Here is a 22,595-nt window from a genome sequence, read left to right as displayed (position 1 = left end):
CTCTAATTGCAAAGTCATGTTGTACCCTAAGCTTCTGTCGTCTTTGAAGCTTTCTGTTTTCCCGATGATGGCATTGTAGCTACCGCGAAACTTGAAGATATCAAAATGGCGAAAGTCTTCGAGCGTCTCTAGCAGGCCTGAAAATTGAAGGCCTACCTTGGCCTAGGCATAGATAGCAAAAGGAAGATCACACCTGCAGAAAACAAAAGAAACATCACTCTACAAGGGAAATCCAAACCTGCCTTCTGATTGTGTGTCCATGCAAGCGCCTTCTGCGCCCTCTCCACCTTCTCTGCCCTCTCCACCTTCCGCGCCTTCTCTGTCCATCTCGTCGTTTCTGCGTTTCTGTGTGCTCGTTGGCGCTTCATCTTGGCCAAGCCCCTAGACGCTAGAAGGCAAATCATTCTAAGAAGGTCTTTTCTCTTTAATGCCAAATCTACACAAGATTTGGGGGAGAAGGCAATTCAAAATTTGAACCCTAAAATTTAGGTATTTAGCACAACGAAGCACAAGAAAATATCTTTTAGATCAATATAGGACACACACATACATATAGGAGACACACACACACACATACATATAGGAGACACACACACATACATATAGGACACACACACACATACATATACATATAGGACACACACACACACATATACATATAGAACACACACACACATACATGCATGCATGACATATACACACATACGAGATGGAGAGAGAGATTCTATGTGAGTGTGTGTGAGAAGAGAGAGGGGGAGGGAGAGTGCGTGTACGTGTGTGTGAGAGAGAGTTTCTATGTGAGTGTGTGTGAGAAGAGAGAAGAGGAGGGAAAGTACGTGTACGTGTGTGTGTGTGAGAGAGAGAGAGTTTCTATGTGAGTGTGTGTGAGAGAACAGAGTATCTATGTGGGAAGAGAGTTTCTATGTGAGTGTGTGTGAGAAGAGAGAGGGGGAGGGAGAGTGCGTATGTGTGTGTGTGTGTGTGTGTGAGAGAGAGAGAGAGAGAGAGAGTTTCTATGTCTAAGAGTGTGTGAGAAGAGAGAGAGAGAGTGTGTGTGTAGTGGGTGGGGGGTGCGGGGAGGGAAAGTGTCAGTGTGTGCGACACAAATATACATATATATGAGAAAGTGTGTTGGTGTGTGTATGACACACACATACATACACACATACATACATACATATGTGCACACACACACACACACACATGAGAAAGTGTGTTGGTGTGTGTATGACACATACATACATACATATGTGCACACATACACACACATATACATACATATGTGCACACACACACACACACATATACATACATACATATGTGCACACACACACACACACACATATGAGAAAGTGTGTTGGTGTGTGTATGACACACACACACACACATATACATGTACATACACACATATACATGTACACACACACACATATACATGTACATACACACACATATACATATACATATGTGCACACACACACACACATATACATATACATATGTGCACACACACACACATACATACATACATATGTGCACACACACACACACATATATGAGAAAGTGTGTTGGTGTGTGTATGACACATACATACATATGTGCACACACACACACACTACATACGTGCACACACACACACTACATACGTGCACACACACACACACTACATACGTGCACACACACACACTACATACGTGCACACACACGTATGAGAAAGAGAGAGAGAGAGAGTGAGTGAGTGCACAGATGGTTTACTGCGTATTATACGTGAGAACATCATCACCTGGGGCAGATGGTTTACTGCGTATCATACGTGCACACACACGTATGAGAAAGAGAGAGAGAGAGAGAGAGAGAGTGAGTGAGTGCATAGATGGTTTACTGCGTATTATACGTGAGAACATCATCACCTGGGGGGCAGATGGTTTATTGTGTATCATACGTGAGAACATCATCACCTGGGGCCTCTAATCTTTGCCAATCAGTTCGGTCCCAAAGGTGCTCCATACATCATGGTCGGTGTGACTAGGGTGTCAAAAAGCCAACTCTTCGTCCTTGGCTAGGGTGTGACTAGGGTGTCAAAAAGCCAACTCTTCGTCCTTGGCTCTTGAAAGTGAGCCTGGAAGCACTGTCTCTCTAGCATGGCCAAAGCTGCATATAAGTGAGCCTGGAAGCACTGTCTCTCTAGCATGGCCAAAGCTGCATATCCTCGTGTCAATCTGGCATGTGCTGCATATCCTTGTGTCAATCTGGCATGTGCTGCATATCCTAGTGTCAATCTGGCATGTGCTACGGGGCGCATGGCGAAGAGTGGGCCAATGAAGATGACCCCAAGGTAAGTGTAGGAAGAGGCAATGTCAATTGGATCACCCATGTATGTAAAGCTCTCTCTTCGGGCTGCAGGACGTGAGGTATTAAAGATCATTACCTTGGTCTATGTCAAGATGGCTCATGTGCTTGGCTAGGATTGTCATCCCATGACTATAGTGCTCATAGATGATCACATCAAAGATGCTCACCCATTTAGAACGAGTTTGCACGAGCCGAAGGTTGCTACAAAATGATAGTGTGTCATGGCAAAGTGAACATGTATGCCTAGTACGATAAATGGCAACAATGCTCTTACGGACACATATGTCAAGATGGCTCATGTGCTTGAAGGGTCTAGTATTGTCACCCCATGACTATAGTGATCATAGATGATCTCACTATGATCACATCAAAGATGCTCACCCATGTAGGACGAGTTTGCACAAGCCAAAGGCTGCAGAATGATAGTGTATCATGGCAATGCTTGAACATGGTGCTTCCCCTCTCGCAAGGAGCCTTGGGCTTCCCCTCTCGCTTGTTTTTTTCGTGCTCCCAAATGGTGGGAACCCCACCCTTGAGGCTCCTAAGGTTTCAAAAAGTGCTTTAGCATGGCAGGAGGATGGGTGCACCCTACCCTCCCTCTCTGGCAACGCAATGATCATTTCCCCTCTGGCCATGTGCTTGAAGGGTCTAGTATTGTCACCCCATGACTATAGTGATCATAGATGATCTCACTATGATCACATCAAAGATGCTCACCCATGTAGGACGAGTTTGCACAAGCCAAAGGCTGCAGAATGATAGTGTATCATGGCAATGCTTGAACATGGTGCTTCCCCTCTCGCAAGGAGCCTTGGGCTTCCCCTCTCGCTTGTTTTTTTCGTGCTCCCAAATGGTGGGAACCCCACCCTTGAGGCTCCTAAGGTTTCAAAAAGTGCTTTAGCATGGCAGGAGGATGGGTGCACCCTACCCTCCCTCTCTGGCAACGCAATGATCATTTCCCCTCTGGCCACACGGCCAACCATCACACCGCCCGCCCCCCGGCCCCCGCCCCCCCACACCCCCCTTCGCTCCCTCCGTCCCTCTCTACCTGCACAAGCAACCCCCCTTCTCTTTGGCGCTCTGTCTACAGCACGGCAAGACATAGTACATTGAGCATAGTGGAGAGTTCACAAAGAATAGCGCATAGTGAATCATTCTTATCCATCATGCAAACATAAACCATAGACCATACTTATATGGGACCCTTCAAGAAGGTGACTCTAAAAAAGAACAAGTATATCATAGTAGCAACAAATTAATGGGTAGAAGAAAAAGCACTACCAGACAATACTACCACCAGAAGCATTACTACATGGTTTTTCTTTGAACACATTACACAGGCATGAGAGGAGAGCCTACAACCTCGCTCTTACCTACAACCTTCTCTTGAACTAATCTTTTGAAATTAAGTTCTTAATTTTAAGAGCATCCACTTAATTGGAAGGGCAATTGCAGTAACAGGCCAATGTTGAACACACGTAACAATTTGCAAAGGCAAACAGGCAAACAGGGCAATAGTTCAATGCCAATTAAAGCATCCACTTATTGGGAAGGGCAACAGTTCAACCCCCAATGAAGCAGCCATGATTTCAAGCTATCATACTGCCCCCCTGCTGCTTCAGACCAGGCACTCCTCCCTTGAAATTCTTTCTCCCACAACTCCAACATCATCAATGCTTCTGCAGGTATCCTAAACTATACCTAGATGAATCAAGGAACATGCCCAAATTCACCCAAATTTATGAGCTTATATAGAGGGGGCATCGTGTACCTAGAAGCCTCTCTCTCTCTCTCTCTCTCTCTCTCTCTCTCTCTCTCTCTCTCTCTCTCTCGGCCTTTTGAAGACGTTAATAGAATCTTTCTTTCTTTCTTTCTTTCTTTCTCTCTCTCTCTAGAGGAGGGCATACATATCCCTCCCGTATGAGTCCTCTAGGAGGGCATACATATCCCTCCCGTATGAGTCCTCTAGGAGGGCATACATATCCCTCCCCTATGAGTCCTCTAGGGCATCCTTATCCCTCCCTTAAGTCCTCTAGGGCATCCATATCCCTCCTATGAGTCCTCTAGCAGGGCATCCATATCCCTTTCTCTATGAGTCCTCTAGGAGGGCATACATATCCCTCCCATGAGTCCTCTAGGGCATCCATATCTCTCCCATGAGTCCTCTAGGGCACTTATATCCCTCCCATGAGTCCTCTGGGGCATTTATATCCCTCCTCTGAGTCCTCTAGGGCATGCCAATGGCAACATATCCCCATGAGTCCTCTAGGGTATCCATTTCCCTCCCACGAGTACTCTAGAGCATTCATATGCCTCCTATGAGTCCTCTAGGGCATCCATATCCCTCCCATGAGTTCTCCAGGGAATCCATATCCCTCCTATGACTTCTCTAGGGAATCCATATCTCTCCCATGAGTACTCTAGGGCATCCATATCCCTCCTAGGAGTTCTCTAGGGCATCCATATCCCTCCCATGAGTCCTCTAGGGCATCCATATCCCTCCTATGAGTCCTCTAGCGCATCCATATCCCTCCCATGAGTCCTCTAGGGCATCCTTATCCCTCCCATAAGTCCTCTAGGGCATCCTTATCCCTCCCATGAGTCCTCTAGGGCATCTTTATCCCTCCCATGAGTCCTCTAGTAGGGCATCCTTATCCCTTGTATGAGTCCTCTAGGGCATCCATATTCCTCTTATGAGTCCTCTGGGGCATATATATCCCTCCTATGGGTCCTCTAGGGCATCCTTACAAATGGCACCATATCCCTCCTATGAGTCCTCTAGGATAACCATATCCCTCCCATGAGTCCTCTAGGATAACCATATCCCTCCCATGAGTCCTCTAGGGAATCCTTATCCCTCCTATGAGTCCTCTAGGGAATCCATATCCCTCCCATGAGTCCTCTAGGGCATCCATATCATCCTATGAGTCCTATAGGGCATCCATATCCCACGATATATTGTGTCCCAGATGTCCACATTGGCAAAAGTTAGAACAAGTTCATGAGTGCATAAAATATGGTCCGTCGTCGGTAATTTAATATAGTGGGTGCCAGGGCACTACGAATATCCAAGCCATTGGCACACAACACACTAGACACATTGATGATAGTGGGTACATGGATGATTGTGGGTACATCCAAGATACTGGGCATATGCAGGTCATTGAGATCCAAAGGGATTGGCTTCAAAACATTCATAGTTTATCGTGCCCCAATGGCTTGGATGTGCTTATTGGAAAAAATCAGGGGAAGTTAATGATGTGCCCAATGCCATGGATGTGGTGATTAATTTAGATGTACCCACTGTCTACCATGTCCCCAGCAACTTGAATGTGCACATTAACAAAAGCCAGGAGAAGTTGATGAATGTGACAAATATGATCCCTTATTCCAAACTTAATATAGTGGGATCCACGTTACTAGGAATATCCAAGCCATTGGGACACACACAAGACACTAGGTACATCCAAGATAGTGGGTACATCTAAGGTATTGGGAGTATCCAAGTCACTGAGATCCAAGGGATTAGTCTACAAGTTTCATATTGCTTTTATTTATCCACTATATTGGTGTGTTAAATGGCTAGGATGGTACTCCTTTGGTTTCTAATGCCTTGGATGTGCTCACTACCTTAGGTGTACCCACTGTCTATCATGTCCCCAGCAACTTGAATGTGCACATTAACAAAAGCCAGGAGAAGTTGATGAATGTAACAAATATGATCCCTCATTTCTAACTTAATATAGTGGGATCCACATCACTAGGAATATCCAAGCCATTGGGACACACACAAGACACTAGGTACATCCAAGATAGTGGGTACATCTAAGGTATTGGGAGTATCCAAGCCACTGAGATCCAAGGGATTGGTCTACAAGTTTCTTATTGCCTTTATTTATCCACTATATTGGTGTGTTAAATGGCTAGGATGGCACTCCTTTGGTTTCTAATGTCTATCGTGTCCCAGATGTGCACATTGGCAAAAGTTTGGACAAGTTCATAAGTACGTAAAATATGGTCCCTCGTTAGTAATTTAATATAGTGGGTACCAGGGCACTAGGAATATCCAAGCCATTGGCACACACAACACACTAGACACATCGATGATAGTGGGTACAGGGATGATTGGCAAAAGTTAGGGGAAGCTGATGAGTGTGAAAAATATGGTCCCTCATTTATAATTTAATATAGTTGGTTCCAAGACACTAGGAATATCCAAGCCATTGGGACACACACAAGACACTAGGTACATCCAAGATAGTGGGTACATCTAAGCTACTTGGCGTATTCGAGTCATTGGGATCCAAGGGATTGGCTTGAAAGTGAACATTTATCCACCATATTCGGTGTGTTCCTCCTTGGTTAGGATCGCACTCTTTTGGTATCTAATGCCTTGGATGTGCTCACTAACTTAGGTGTACCCACGGTCTATCGTGTCCCTAATGGCTCTGATGTGCACAACACAGGCAAAAGTTAGGACAAGTTCATGAGTGTGTAAAATATGGTCCCTCATTCATAATCTAATATAGTGGGTGCCAAGGCACTAGGAATATTCAAGCCATTGGCGCACACAAGACACTAGCCACATCGATGATAGTGGGTACATCCAAGCTACTGGTGGGCGTATGCAAGTCATAGATGCCCAAACTATTCCTTAAAAAACCAAAAGGAATGGTGGTGCTTCCACACACGCATCCAAATTAAATTGCTAGTGCAAGTCCAATTTCCTAATTGTGAAAGTGTAGGAGGCCTTTATTAGAGTTGCTCTCACTATCTTAAGATCTTAAGATCTAAAGGCTCAAAAGGAACGTTCCTTTCCACAAACTTTTGCTAAAAAAAAGCAAAAGTTTATGGAAAGGAACACCACTCCCTATATTCTAGGTAAAGTTTAGGCTAAAAACCTCCTTTGTTCCTTTCCAAAACTCACATACCTATTTATGTATCTATGTATATTTATAGTTCTTTGGGAAAAAAACGACTGTTCATCCCCAAAAAGGACTTCTCTCTCTCTCTCTCTCTCTCTCTCTCCACCCCCCCTCGTTCTTTGCCCTTGCTGCTGACTGTTCATTCCCGAAAAGGACTGCTCAGTGCTTTTCGCGTCACGATGTCCCACAACAGCGGGCTCTACAGTTCCCGCCTCCGTTCTCACAGTAGGGGCATTAAATCAGGAGGAGGGAAAGCGCCATAACTAAAATCAAGAGGGGGGAAAGCGCCAGACGGAGGGGGGAAAGCACCAGACGGAGGGGGAAAAACAGGAGGAGGGGGAGAAGCAAAGATGTCAAGGCAGGTCAAGTTCAAGCACATGCTAGTTTAGAGAATGCACATTACAGAGGCTGTTGCTGAAGACGTTATCCAGATCTTTAGGAACAGCGACGAGTCAGTCTTGTTGGAGGATCTTACAATTCTGTTTGATTATGAAAGGAGCTTTAAGGATGGGAAGGCTGCTGCCATATGCGACGTCCGCAAAACCATGGCGATACACAAAGAGTGTATGCATGAAAAACCTACAGAGAAGGTGATTTCAGATTTCTCAAGACTCACTTTGAGTGGTGAAGGGTTGTCCAACATGTCCTCTTCTAGCTCAAGAGTTCTCATCAGTTATCAAGACAGGGGGGTGGATGCCCTTAAACTTCCTGTAAGGAGTCATGAGTTTCCTGTACACGCAACTGACCAGGAGGCAGAAGTTCTGTGGCCCGCAGCTGAATGGGATGAAATTTTACAACAGCAAAAAGGTTGCGAGACAAAATTCAGAGAGCTACTCGCAAAACAGGAGGAAAGGGGTTTGCCTGAGGTTGTCAATTCTGTATTTGTCAAGGGCATGAGGGGTGTCTGTGGGTCGAGGTGTCCGGACTTTTTTCTTGTCGCAAACGGCAACCAACATCCCACACCTGCAACAGTGGGGGCCATTTTGTGTGCTCAGTCCACTACATAATCTACTCACAGCTACTGTTCAGATTACGCAGTTGGAGAGGCTATGAGTTATGCTCAAACATTGCTAAGAGATTCCTCCCATCAGCGAAGTTTTGTTATTGTAGGTGTCACAAATTTTATCAAGTTAAGGTGGTTCAAAATATACAGAGGTAGGCATGATGGTTCAGCCGTTGGTGTACATGATGATGAGGAGGGGTTATGCATTAGACATAGTTTGGCTGGACTTATGCAGTGTCCACTTGATCAACTTGGGATCTGTGAAAAGTCAGTCTCATCACGTGCGGAACGTTTTCCTCTTGGTCCTTTTTTGGGTGAAGGTCTCACTAGCAACGTATATACTCTGTGCATCAACAATGAACAGTTGACTGTAAAAATTGCCAAAGAAGGTTATAACCTTTCTGCAGATGTCGAGTATCTTTCAAAACTGAAAGATATAAGGGGAATCCCTTCGATTGTTGCTGAGTTCTCAGACTCCAAGGCTGTGTTTATGAGACCTGTTTGTCAACGATTCTCTATACAGGTGCTGGGTTGTGATAATCTCAGGCAGTGTGTGGGGGAGCTAATGGAGGTATTACAGGCTGCACACAACAGATCGATAGTAAACAGGGATGTCAGGATTGAAAATATAATGATTGCTGAAGGCCGGTTATTTCTTGTGGATTGGGGGTTTACAGCTTGTTTACAGGAAGATGCCCTTTACGCACGCACCACATATTATGCGTCTGACAGGGTTCTGACATTGCTGGAAAGTGGTAAGGAACAATTTGTTTTTAAGCATCTGATGATTTGGTGTCATTGATACGTGCTTTATACATTCATTCCCGGTGGAGTTCAGCTCATCGTCGTGAGCAGTTGAGGTCGTTTAGATCAGATGACTATTCAGGTATTCGCAAAATCTGGCGGGAATACTTCTGTAAGAATGACGGGTGGTGTAGGGCTCAAAGACTTGCTGAGGACGGAAATTATGCTGAACTCATTGACTGGATACTTTCTACTGATTGCTTACCTGTTTGAACTCAAGGACTGGATACTTTTTACTAATTTCTGTATTCAAGGGCCAGTTGGTGTCCTCGTTTGCATGTGCCCTTACCTGCTGTCTGAGATGTGTCCTGAGATGTGTCGATTAACTTCGATCCTGTCTAAGAAAGTGGATACATTAGCTTGCGCGCACACATTATTTTAGATGTACACTGCATTTTGTGTACATGATCACTAGAGCATGCGAGCACTTTTCAAAGAAGTGCACTCCTTCTCTAGAAATCATACCCTTCCCTCTCGTTCATTGCACCGGTTCTTCTCAGTTTCCAACTACTCTTTCAGAGACGTACCCTCCCCTTCCTTCAGGACACAGCCCAGAGTGAAGCTCTTTGGCCGCTAGAATTTTGAAGACCTTGAGATGAATGATAAGACTACATTGATGTATCTGTTCAAACAAGCATGCCAACTTTGTGCCTCACAGAGGAGAGTAATATTCATTGAAGAGTTTCAAGAAGGCCTAGTCTCCTATTGTGGAAAGGTTGACCAACTCTCTCATGATGCATGGGCCTAACAATGGAAAGAAGCTAATGGTTGTGTGCATTGTCAAGAAATGGAGATCATCCATTTGACTGATCATCTCAGAACCCCATTTGACTGATCATCTCAGAACCCCATTCAACAAGTCATTGTGGTGGATGCTGTCTCATCAAACAGTGGTCCTCGGGAAGATGCCACTCATCATGGAAATCCTAGAATGGCCCCATCCTAGCATCTTGATCCTAGCATGGATCCAAGGTGAAAAAAAGGAAAAGGGTCCCTTTCCCACTAGGGTCCCACCATTGATGAGTAGGAGTAAAGGGGGGGGCTAGAGGTCGATGGTGGACACGAATCGAGTAGGACTCATACGTCTGAGCGTATTCGAACCCTGTCTACAATGTCTGTTTCAAGTTTGTTATGTGATTATGAGTCTACTGAGTCTGTTTCAGATTTGTTATGAGTCTACTGAGTCTGTTTCAGATTTGTTATGAGTCTACTGAGTCTGTTTCAGATTTGTTATGTGATGGTCTTCAAAGCAGGATATGTTGCACTTCCCTTGGTAGCCGCACCCGATCCTTAACTTTGGGCTTTGAACTGTTGTTCTTAAAAGACTGTCGCTTTATGAAGTTTTTAATAAAGATACTTTCAATTGTTAACTTTGGATGAGAGTTTCTTTAGTTTTATTTCAATGGATGTTTGAAGAATTACATGCAGAGGTCGCTCGCATGGGCTGATTAGGAAATGACATTGTGCTTGGGAAGGCACTGATTGATGTTTATGCCAAATGTGGCTGTCTTTTACCATGGCGAAGCAAGTCTTCAACACACTTCCGATGCAGGACACTCTTTTATGGGAGACTCTTATTTCAGGTTACGCCAAATCCGGGGTTTTGAGGATGCGCCGACATCTGTTGCAATCCGAATGTGAGTTTCCAGATGCTATGACAATCCTTTGTAGTTTGGCAACATTTACTACCATAGGAGTTGTGGATAAAGCTGAGAACGTTCATGCTGAGATTTAGTGCAGGATATTCCATGGTGTGCACTGCTATCTTTTCTTTCATATCAAAATAGGAACCTTTGCTTGTTTGCCTTAAACTTCCACACTCATTGGATCTCAGTGGTCGAACCATGCATCGTTTTGTTGAAAGTACCTGGAGCGCCTGTGAGTCCGAGAACTCGATTTGTGTGGAAAATAAATGAAGAGAGTCCTGAGGGTCAGTGTCTGGGAAAAGTCTTGCTTCCCACCTGGCAAGATTTCCTCCATTAAACCCAGAAAATTAAGAAATTTTTGCAAATCTTCACATTTAAAATCTGACTATATATGCAAAATCCCCCAAAATTACGTTGTTTTTCTTAAGTGGCCTAGTATATACTGGCCCCTTTACCCTAAACTATATTAACTTGTAAAAATACAAGTTAACTCTCAACAAAAAAATGCATTAACTCAGGCTATTGATTCTATGATGGGTTCTGACAACGCGCGACGTGACAAGCAGCGGGCTAGAATCAATTCAAAGAAGATGGGTAACACCTCCGAAGGTACAAGAGACGCTCCTTCTGTGCTGCTATGTGAAATCTCTTCAACTTCTGCAGGCAAACACAAGAGATCCCGCCGAGAAATGGAGGAGCTCTCTACCGTGGAATCGTGCCTAAAAAGAATAGAAACTCGGCTAGACACAATTCACTTACAGAATCAGGGAAGGTCTTTTTCAACAACGAGCTGAGGACCCATCTGATTATGGAAATTTTGTAAGGTTGTTATGCCCTACAGCTAATGGCTCTATCTTACCTAAACCTGTTCCCAGCTCGGTATTTGATTCAATTCTGCCACTTTATTCTGGGGAAATGCGAGGAAATAGGATTTTGGAAGCAAATTTCAAGACTTGGATGAACCAGATTTGTGGCTCTCACTGCAAATACAGTGTCTCCTTCGAGGGTGGGTCATCACACGAGTAGGCAGGCATACCAGAAAGGTTGATTTTCATGTTGTATTGAAGGGTAAGCCTACTGTGGACTTCTACAGTGTAGTAATTTTTGGTTTAATATCCCATGATGGCCTATACAATGGGAATAAGGAAGTGGGAAATCTTTTTATCAGGTTGGATAGTTTGGTAAACACTTGGAGATCTAAAGTTGTAGGAGGCCTTACTAATGGCATTATATGTGAATGGTTTGTCATGGAGAAGGGTCCAGGAGGTTTGCGCGTAGAAGTGACTCCCGAATATGAATTCAGGGAAAGCTTGTGTGGCCTTTTGATTGCTGACCTTAGCTCCCTTCACATGGCCCATCACATTGACATGGGATTTGAGGTCATTATGCAGCTAGGTGCAGGTCGTACTAGTTCCGTGTATTTGATCAATCATAAAGGTGAATTTTGTGCGGGGAAGTTTTTCATGTGGGCCTACAGGGAGAACAGGAAGCATGAGCTTAAGATGCTCAAGAGTTTAAAGGGTGTGAAAGGGGTTCCTACAGTAGTTAATAAAATTTCAGAAAATAAAGATGCATTATTTATGAAGCCTATAGGTGTTCCATTGACTGCTGGGATGACTATTAGTAGGGCTCACAAATTTGTTTTCAGTAGCATCGTTGACATTCTCCGTGCAGCACATCGCAGGGGTATTGTGCACAGAGATGTCCGCCTCTCCAACATATTGCTGCTGGGAGGACTTGATGGCAGTATTGAAGTACCTGATGGTAGTATTGGAGAACCTGATGGCAATATCGGAGTAATGATGATTGACTGGGGCTTCGCTACCTGGGAAGTATGATCCAGCAAGTTAAAATTGCTCAATAGGTTGCCCTTCATTTGTGATAAATTCAACTCGAAAAGAATTGGGAGTGATAAGACGAGTGGAGGAGCGGAGATGGATAGCCTAGGAAAATCCCTTGGGATATGCATTGCTTTGGAATAGCATCCCATTGTAAACCCCTGTGGTTGTGAGCTTGATTGAAAAGCAGATAAAATGGGCTTGTGTGCTGATTGAAAAGCAGATAAAGGTGGTTAAGGTTGTGAGCTTGATTGAAAAGCAGATAAAAGGGACTTGTGTGCTGATGGTGGTGAAGGGGTTATCACGAGCGATATCCATATCTTAGAAAGTGCATCTAGCGTAGGTTTCAAGGGAGCGTAGAGGAGGTTGTAATACCAAAAGACCTATGAAGTGCCATATGTCATGGGATAGTCCACCCCAACTTCACATGGATGATGCATCATTTAGTCGCGCATTACGAAGAAGACCTATGTGATTACAAGTAAGAGAGATGCAAGGCTTGGTGATACTCTACTAGTGTGCTTCCCTATCATACCTTTGTACTTCTTTGCAACTGTGAGAAGCTTTACTTCTGTAGAGACGACCCAGCCTTTACATGAAGACCTTTACAAACCTTTACACTTTTCATACCTTACAACTAACATTCAAATGCAAGTAAGTGGACTTCAACTGCACGTTGAGGTAGGAATGAGAGGGTCTCATTCTCGTCCCTTTGCTCCTTTTGGAGTTTATGTTGATGTTTCCACGAGTATCTCAAAATGATCCAACCTCTATATAATGACCTTTACGTATCTCTGCATCCCATCATACCTTATCCCTACACGTCTACACAATGGTCTTTACATACCTCTGCACCATTTCGAGACCCGAGTCCTATAAAAAGGCTCATGTGCCAGTCAATAAAGTCTCCTTTCGAAAGAACGAAGACGAAGTGGGAAACATTACCCTCCCCATAGAGTTTAATGATTACGAGGCTATTGCCATCTTAGACACGGGAGCGGGAGTGAGTATAGCCACAAAGACGATGTGGGAAAAGTGGGGTAAACTTGCTTTGAGAAAGACCCGCATGCAACTAGCTAGCAGACGGAGCCATTTCGAAGCCTCTAGGAATGTTGGAAAACATTACAATCACCACATGTGGTATTGACATTGTGCATACCTTTGCTATTTTTGATTTTGGTAGAGACCCAAACTACGAAGTAATTTTGGGCAGACCATTCATGAGACAGATGATGGTTATCCAAGATTGGGGGTATAATTACCTCTATCTAAGACATGATGGGGTGACCACACGAGTCAACTTATCAACTCATGAATTCAGAGATGTAGCAAAGTTTCCAGTCGCTGACTTTGAGTCTGCTACTAGGAGTAAGGACCTTGAAAACGGATCAACCTACGAAGGTGAGGATAACTTGTGGTTGTTTGAAGCGGAAGAAATGGATAGAACTGCCTTTCATGCTTCAATCACAGACCGAGACATTGATGATCTTGCCACCTTTCCACCACAGGTATTGCTGGATGATGACGAGTCCATGCAAGAATGGATGCATATATTGGCCACTATAGATACATGTGCTCTCACTCCTTCAACGCAGTTTTGTGATGAAAAGGGCAATGATGTAGTGCCAATAAGAGTAGTCACACCCCTCTATGCTATGGAACCCACTTTGGAGCAAGACAGTCATGAGGCAAAGTCTCAAGAAGCTGATCAAGAAAGTTCTGAAAAGGACTATACTTATGAATCAGCGGAGGAATGTTCAAATGAAGAGAAAAATGTTTCAATTGAGAATCTCGATAGAACTAAAACTCTTCTCAATCCTAATCCAGATTGGGTACCTCAAACCACCCAAAGACAAAAAGAACGACAAGAGCGACGTAGGAAAAAAGCAAGATCCAAGAAATTAGAGAAACCTCTATCCTTTGAAGGTAAAACTGAGTTTCTTCTATATGTGGAAACATATGACCTAGCCAAGTCTGAACATTCTTGGAAGCAAGGAATAGGGTGGGGATCTTGCCAACAAAAGACTTCAAGAAAAACAACCAAATCCAAAAAAGAAAAAGCGAGTGATGAGAACAAAAGAAGAACTTTCCACCAAGAAGGATTCTGAGAAATCAGAACACTCCAAAAGAGTTAAAGCGACATCTACAAAGCCATCCAAACTTGAGCTAAAGCAAACTAGAAATCATTGCAAGAGGGTACTCAAGCAAAAATGGTTGGATCTCTCTGATGATGCAGAAGAGTTGGAAAACCAAGAAGTTCCAGACAATTTCAAAAGATATACGGTTCAAGACAGAAAAATTGTCTTAGAGGTACCAAAAAGAACACCAACGGGACAATGTGGAGAGTCTTATGATGGACCTGAGCAAGCAAAGTAAGTCGACATAACTGAGCAAGGTCAAGAACCGAGGTTGGTTTGGATAGCAGTGGACCTAATAGAGGAAGAGGAAACTCTTCTAATATCCACTCTAAAAGAGTACAAAGATGTATTTGCTTGGTCATACAAGGACTTAAAAGGTGTTGATCCTGAAGTCTGCCAGCACACGATTCCATTGAAGGATGGTGCAAAGCCTTGCAAGCAAAGACCATACACGTACAATGATACTTTTGCCAAGAAAATCAAAGAGGAGATTGACAAGCTTTTGGAAGCAGAATTTGTGTATGAAATTGAGCATATTGAATGGGTTTCACCTATCGTGGTAGTGCCCAAAAAGAATGGCAAGCTTAGGGTATGCGTGAACCTAAAGCAGGTTAATGCGGTGACAATCCAAGACAACTATCCATTGCCCAAAAAGAATGGCAAGCTTAGGGTATGCGTGAACCTAAAGCAAGTTAATGCGGTGACAATCCGGAGACAACTATCCATTGCCAATTACTGACCATGTTTTGGAAAGAGTGACAGGGAAGGAAGCTTATAGTTTCCTTGACGGGTTCTCTGGATATAATCAGGTATCCCATTGCTTTAAAGGATCAACATAAAACTGCTTTTGCAACAGAATGGGGTATATTTGCATATAGGGTGATGCCTTTTGGTCTCACCAATGCACCGGCCACCTTCCAAAGATTGATGTGCCATGCTTTTAAGCAATATCTCCATGACTTCCTGGAAATATTCATGGATGACCTATGTGTTCATTCCAAGCCAAGAAATGACCATATCAACCATCTGATTAAGGTATTCATTCAATGTCGAATCTATAGAATATGCCTTAATCCAGATAAGTGCAAATTCATGGTGCGTCAAGGAAAGATTCTAGGACATATAGGGATATCTACAGACCTGGACAAGATTAAGGTTATTTGTGAACTTCCAATACCTAGAAGTCCTAGAGATGTGCAAGTATTCATGGGACACTGTGGCTATTATAGACGATTCATCTACATGTATGCAGAAATAGCACGACCATTGTACGGACTTTTGGTAGAGTTCATATGGACAGATGACTGTGGAGTTAGCTTTGAGAAACTCAAGTTGGCCTTAACTTCTGCTCCAATTTTAAGGGCACCAGTGTGGGATAAAATCTTTCATGTGCATATAGATGCAAGTGCTTATGCTATTGGATGCATACTTGCCCAACCAGGAGAATTTAACAAAGACTTTTCCATCACTTACGCAAGCAGGCAAATGATTGCCGCAGAAAGGAACTACACAACTACCAAACGGGAGGGTTTAACCATGATATATGCTGTGAAGAAATTCAGGCATTACCTCCTAGCCAACAAGTTTATTTTCTTTGTAGATCATCAAGCACTTCTTTACTTGGTCAACAAGCCTTGTGCAACTGGCCGGATAGTAAGATGGTTTGTGATTCTATTAGAATTCGACTTTGAAGTAGCTGTTAAGAAGGGCTCAATGCATCAAAGAGCTGATCACCTCTCGAGAATCACCTCAGGAGAGGCTACAATAGGAGTAAATGATGATTTACCCGATGCAACCCTTTTTAACATTGAATGGGTTCCCAAGTGGAGTGCCAATGTGGTGAGTTTTCTAACCACTGTGATGATTCCAGATGAAACAATAGAGGATGCAATTGAATTTGTCAAGGCAACTAGCAATTTTTTGCTAATTGCAGGATATCTCTACTACAAAGACAATGACAAAGTGTTGAAACAAGTCGCATGCCCTAAGGATTATTTCTCGATTTTATGGGATGCACATGTGTTGAGTTGTGGCCAACATCTAGCTAGGGATCATACCGTGTGTATGGTTAAGTGGCAAGGATATTGGTGGCCAACATTGCATGAGGACGCAACAGAGTATGTACAAGCTTGTGTAGTTTGCCGTGCCAATGATCCACTCTTGCACGCTACCTTGTACCATACCATGAGTATCCCTCTGTATGCACGACAGATTTATGAATATTTGACCACGTCAATAATTTGGGACCAACCTAATCCTAAAAAAAGACTAATCATTCTAGAGTCTCAACGATATAAGGTGCTGGGTGCACAATTATATAGGATTGGTATGGATGTAAATCTAAGATTATGCGTGCCAGAAGATAAATACTTGGAAGTTCTATCCCATGCGCATGCTGGAGCTGGAAGTGGACACTTCTCAGCTGCTACCACCTCGAAAATGGTAGTATACTCCGGACTATGGTGGCCAACGCTAACCATGGACAGTCAAGAGTATGTGAGGCGATGCAACGAATGTCAACAAAACAGAACACCAACTTGTTTCGACAACATGCCTCTAAGACCGATAATGAGGACTCATGCTTTTGCTAAATGGGGGATTGACTTTGTTGGTCCAATGCCTCCAGCAAAGGGTACTAGGTGTCAGTATCTCATCGTGGCTATTGACTATCTAACAAAATGGGCTAAAGCTATGGCAAGTACAAGGAATGATGCACGCACAACTGCAAAATTCTTGTATGAATATATCTTTGTCAGATTTGGATTGCCTATCGAAATTGTAAGTGATCAAGGAACACATTTTATAAATGAAGTAGTGAAAGTACTACTTGAGGAGTTCTTGATTGCTCATAGGAAATCAGCACCTTACCATCCTCAAACTAATGGTCAAGCTGAGTCCACAAATAAAGTGCTCTGTACAGCTTTGACAAAAGTGATTGAGGGTAATAAAGGCAATTGGGAGCAGAAATTACCCAGTGTTTTGTGGGCTTACCACACAGCATACAAAACTGCCATTGGCTCAACACCATTTGAGTTGGTGTATGGTTTGAATGCGGTATTACCAATTGAGTTTCTCATGCCAACACTGCGGGTAGCAACTGAGTTACAATGGGATGGTCATGTCATGTCCAATAGAATCTCTGAGTTGGAAAACTTAGAAGAACGAAGACTGATAGCTGTACATGCCATGTATGTGAAAAAATGCAGACGAAAGGCTTGGTACGACAAGAACTTAAGATTGCAAGAATTCAAGGTAGGAGATCTAGTTCTTCTCTATTATTTGAAGAAAGATAAGAGGAAACTCACTCCTAGAGGATTAGGACCATATGTCATTAATGCAATCACAACTGGAGGAGCAGTCAGCAGGCTAAAGACACTAGATGGCCAACAAATGGCAAATTTCATCAATGGAAGTAGACTCCGACGCTACTACGAACCATTGACTGATGAAATTTTGCAGCACTTGCATTTGGCCAAAAATGCAAAAGAAAGAAAGGAGAAAATTATAGCTGAAGCCCAAGAAGAGGCCAAACTAAGAGCACAGAAAAGTCGAGAAAAAAGACGATACATTAACTGTATCAAAGCAAGAGAAGAGGATGAGGAATGTGATTCCCCACTGACAATAAACTTTCGAGTTCAGGGGCACGACCTTACATTTCTTCTTGATTTTGGAGCAGATGTGAATGTGATCTCTTACGAGGCTTTCAAAGCCCTTAAGAAAGGCTTCTGCAAATCTTCAACAATTCTCACATCCTTTTCCAACTCAAGTACGATGGTGATGGGAAAGACCTCTTTGACTTTATGTCATGAGGGCTTCAAGGATGAAAGTACTTTCTACATAGCAGAGCCAGGAAAAGCTACTCAAACAGCCATACTTGGTAGAACTTGGGTTGGTAGAACTTGGATGCATAAAAACAAATGCTTAATTGATTGGGAAGCCAATGAAGTACACTTGGGATCTAAGGATTCTCAAATAACTTTACCATTGGTTTCATCCAAGGAAAATTTCCAAGAGAAATTGCCAAGCAGCAACCAACAACCACAAGCTCCTGCTACACAAAGAAAACTCTTTGTAAGAGGCACAAATGACCAGGAAGCCTCCACCTCCCAAGCCCCTACTGTTGTCAACAACATTGAGCCCAAAAAGCCAAAAAAAGAGTCTATGACAAAACCACCCGTGGCCACTTTAAAATAAAAAAGAAAGCCCAAGTCTCCTAAAAGCAACCAAAGATGGATCCCAAAATCTTTGCTTGTGGCACAAGGCTATTATGCGGGTGTTACTACCTTGTGGATTCCTAAGAATGATCAGCCCACCAAAGGAAAAGTGAGATCTCCCGCTGGTCCAACACCTACAAGACCTCAAGTGGAACAAGTGTCATGTGGTCCTTCAAAATTTGAATGTTGGAAGCCCAAGCCCTTTGGTCAACCAAAACAATATTAGCGACCCAAGCTGCAACAACCAATACTTCCAAAACAAGTTGTGGCCACTAAGTGGGTTCCATTGAACAAAAAAGCTTGTCCTACGGTGCTTGCCCCTGTGATGAGCTGCCAAGCTAATTTAGGTCTAGAAAAAGAACCTTTGCCCACCACAAAAACTCCCACTTCAAAGAAGAATACGATGATACAAGAGCGTGCCAAACTCTTACAAGTCAAACTTTTTGGCTCTAGCTCTTGCAAAGTGTCATGTCCTAGTTCATGACTTACATTCATACGTGAATGTCCACCAGTGTACGCAGGTATTCAGTAATAAGGAGTTGCAAATTTATTTTTTTTTTTAAAAACACAAAGGAACAAAACACATCAGCATTGAGACAGACCATTGTTTTTCAAAGTACTAAATCAAATTCTTTGACTTCACAGATATGGTTAGCCTACCTTTTCCAAACACTTCTACCTACGACAAGAGGTATCCTCTAAATTTGTCTGAAGTGTATTGATTTTTGAACCCATTTTTATGTACTGAGAAAGAAATGGTATGTGATCTAGCTAGAGATGGGAACTATGAGGAACTAGAATGGCTAATATGTTTAGTGACCACCACTGACCCTTATGCATTAGAAGCTACTGCTCCTTTTGCACACACCTACCCCTTAGTACAAAACTATTTTCCCCGCATTGTCAAATTCTTCATTGATATATATGCATGGGAAGATGAAGACCAATCCGTAGAGGACATTGAAGAGAACTATGGCCTTTTAGAGGAGGATTTCATATACATAGATGATGCTGATAGGGGTATTGCTTTAGGGGTACCACCTGGTCTCTACAATATGTTGTTCCCATAACAAACAAGTGAGCATGAAATCTGTAATGTCATTGTGCATCATTGTATTTGGAGTTTGGTTTGGAGTATCTTTTTGCAGGTACACAAAACAATGGACATCGGCAGACATTCAGGTTTCCTCGTTCCTTTCCATTTCAAGTTGTTTTTATTATCGTGCTTACTTTCCATTGTTGTTAAAATAAATAAATTAAAATAAACACAACACACATGTCGATGCATTGCATTTGTTGGGCTTAGTTCTAAGGATACCAAGCCTTGGTAACTTAAAGAGTCACATGTTGTGCTTTCCTAGGAGCATAACATTGTAGGTAGTCATTAATGATTGGAAGTTACCAAATATCTTACTTTTTGTGGCACGGTATAATAGAATTATCTTTCTGTGTTCTTTTAGAGTCTTGGGGTGTCAAAGGAATATGTAGAGCCCTAGGTTATGTAGCTTCTTGCTTGAACACACGAATGTGCTCACAAAAAGTTCTCGACTTATTGCATGCACATTAAATAATAAAACTTTTATCGCTGTACAATCTAAAGAGGTGAATGAAACCACTCTGTCCCTTGTTGTCAGAGCCATAAGTCGCAACTTAGTTTGTTACAGGGTAATTAAACTCTCTCAAAAAAAAAAAAGACTGTCGCTTTGCAAGCTAAGTAAGTGAGTGGAACCACTCTGTCCCTTGTTGTCAGAGCCATGAACTGTAACTTAGTCTTTTCTGGGATGTTTTGAAATAAAAGAAAGAAAAAAAAAGTGCTTAATCCTATATAGGATATGAGATATCAATGATGTGTAATCATTGAGTTACAATATTCTTCTAGCTTGACCATAACCTAATACACTCAAGGAACTCTTTTTGGACTTAGAAGATACTCTATTATGCCATGTCCAAGAATAGGGTCTTTGTATCTTGCATATCATTCTTGCATTACTTGCAGTGTTGAGTGCACTTCTTAATGGTATTAGGACCATTGGTATCCTTAGAAATAAGCACAGTAATCTCATGCATCGTAAGTTGCATTCGCACCTCTTTTGACCATTTTGCATGCAATCTTACACTTGCTTTGTCTTGCAGGAAACACCAAGATGGTTTCTGAGGACGGAGAACCGATTCGGTAGGGGAGAATTGTGCGGGAATTGCGGGATGTGCGGGAATTGTGGAGCAAGCATGGAAATAAAGCGCAAGACAAGAAGCACGATGCGATGGCAATAGTGGAGAAGCTCTTGGGCTCACTAGGATTAGTTTAAATTTTCATTTGGCTACTAATGTTTGTAAGTGTCCGGTCGCCTGAGTGTGGACGGATTATAAGTGACTATATAGGCCAAAAAACCCATTTGTAGGCTCATTCTTTGATGCAAACTTTGGAGAGCTCTCAATTTTGGGAAGCTTTCTTTGATGCAAACTTTGGAGAGCTCTCAATTTTGGGAAGCTTTCTTTGAAGTGAGCTCTCATGAATCCATGTGAAATACTTTTGTGCTTCTTGTTATCTTGTCAATCAATCTAGCTTCTCCTCCTAGCTCTCTTATGCTTGGAGTAGAGAAGAAGTATTCTCCATTGCTATCTCCTTATGATTAGATTAGATGTTAATTAGTATATGTTGTTTCATGAGTAGAGATTGCGTGTGGATGAGTGCAAGAGGGATTTGATTAGGATGCTTGTGTGCATATTGGCTTGTGTTGAGAATACGGTGGAGCCCAAGCTTTCACTCTTGATGGCTTGGTTTAGCAACAACTAACTAGATTGCGGGTTTCATATCTCTCTTGGGACAACAATTGAGTGAGTGCTTACACAAATACGCACACATTTTTGGCGCCGCTGCTGGGTAGAAGCAAAGCCTATGCGAACTAGGAGCTCTGAATTCATCCATTTGCCAGGTATTTTTCATGTTAACCTTGCTATGTTTTGTTCATTTGAGCTATTGAATCAAAGTCATGGAGTATTAAGTAATTAGGAAACTCCCTTACCGGTTGAGCAAAGCTCTCGATGAAAACATTTGAAGTAATTTGTTGATTCCAATTATTGCTTGATTAGATTAGTTGATTTCATGTTTTGTTGCACTTCTTTTTGTCAAAAAATAAGAAAAAAATCAAAAAAAGAGAGCTGAATAACCCCCAAAATCAAGGCCAAAATTATTGGTTTTGGGCTCATTGGCAAGGCTTGGGTTTGAGCATTACAATAATTAAAAAATAGAAAAAAAATGTGCACCCTAAGGCTCTCAAATGTCCAAAAATTAGTAGGGAAGAGAGAGCTTTTTTCCATGACCTGCTCTCTGTATTTTTTGATTAAGGCTTAATCAATAATTAAAGCTTAATCAAAGTTAAGCTATAATCAAAAAATTTAATAAAGCCTGTAGGGAGGACCCTTTCTTGACTGTCAACCTCCACGCTCACCCTCGAAATCAGTGCTGCCAGCCCAGTCCTTTGTCGATTTTCGTGCTGACAAGGCCCACGCCAGCCAGGCCATTAAGGCCACAGGCCCACGCTGCCAGCCACAGCCAGCAGGCCGCAGGCCAAGTCACACAGCCCAGGCCACGTAGCCAGCACAGAGGCCACAACCGTGGCGGGCCCAAGCGTGGCCACAAGCCGGTGGCCAAGGTGGGGCCTAGGTCGGTGCCCA

At 42.9% G+C, this 22,595-nt stretch overlaps 1 protein-coding gene across 3 annotated transcripts; it reads left to right on the top strand.

The window, feature by feature from the left end:
• Positions 1 to 7,401: 7,401 nt before the first annotated feature.
• Positions 7,402 to 20,613, top strand: LOC147606892 (uncharacterized). 3 transcript variants are annotated; one of them, XM_086791169.1, is made up of 3 exons: positions 7,402 to 9,035; positions 10,668 to 10,721; positions 19,566 to 19,791. In XM_086791169.1, exons 1-3 carry the CDS (start codon positions 8,327 to 8,329, stop codon positions 19,640 to 19,642), a joined length of 840 nt encoding a protein of 279 aa, XP_086647295.1. In that variant the 5' UTR covers positions 7,402 to 8,326; the 3' UTR covers positions 19,643 to 19,791. The 3 variants fall into 3 exon arrangements, 2 of the variants coding, with proteins under 2 accessions (XP_086647295.1, XP_086647294.1); XM_086791168.1 differs by lacking the exon at positions 19,566 to 19,791 and having other exon boundaries at positions 10,668 to 10,965; XR_015264844.1 differs by having other exon boundaries at positions 7,543 to 10,721; positions 19,566 to 20,613.
• Positions 20,614 to 22,595: the final 1,982 nt, after the last annotated feature.

The sequence above is a fragment of the Cibotium barometz genome, chromosome 56 (assembly GCF_041138505.1).
Source record: "Cibotium barometz isolate CiBa-2024 chromosome 56, ASM4113850v1, whole genome shotgun sequence".
NCBI lineage: Eukaryota > Viridiplantae > Streptophyta > Polypodiopsida > Cyatheales > Cibotiaceae > Cibotium > Cibotium barometz.
The sequence above is the reverse complement of the archived record's forward strand: the minus strand, read 5'-3'. Positions and strand labels throughout refer to the sequence as shown.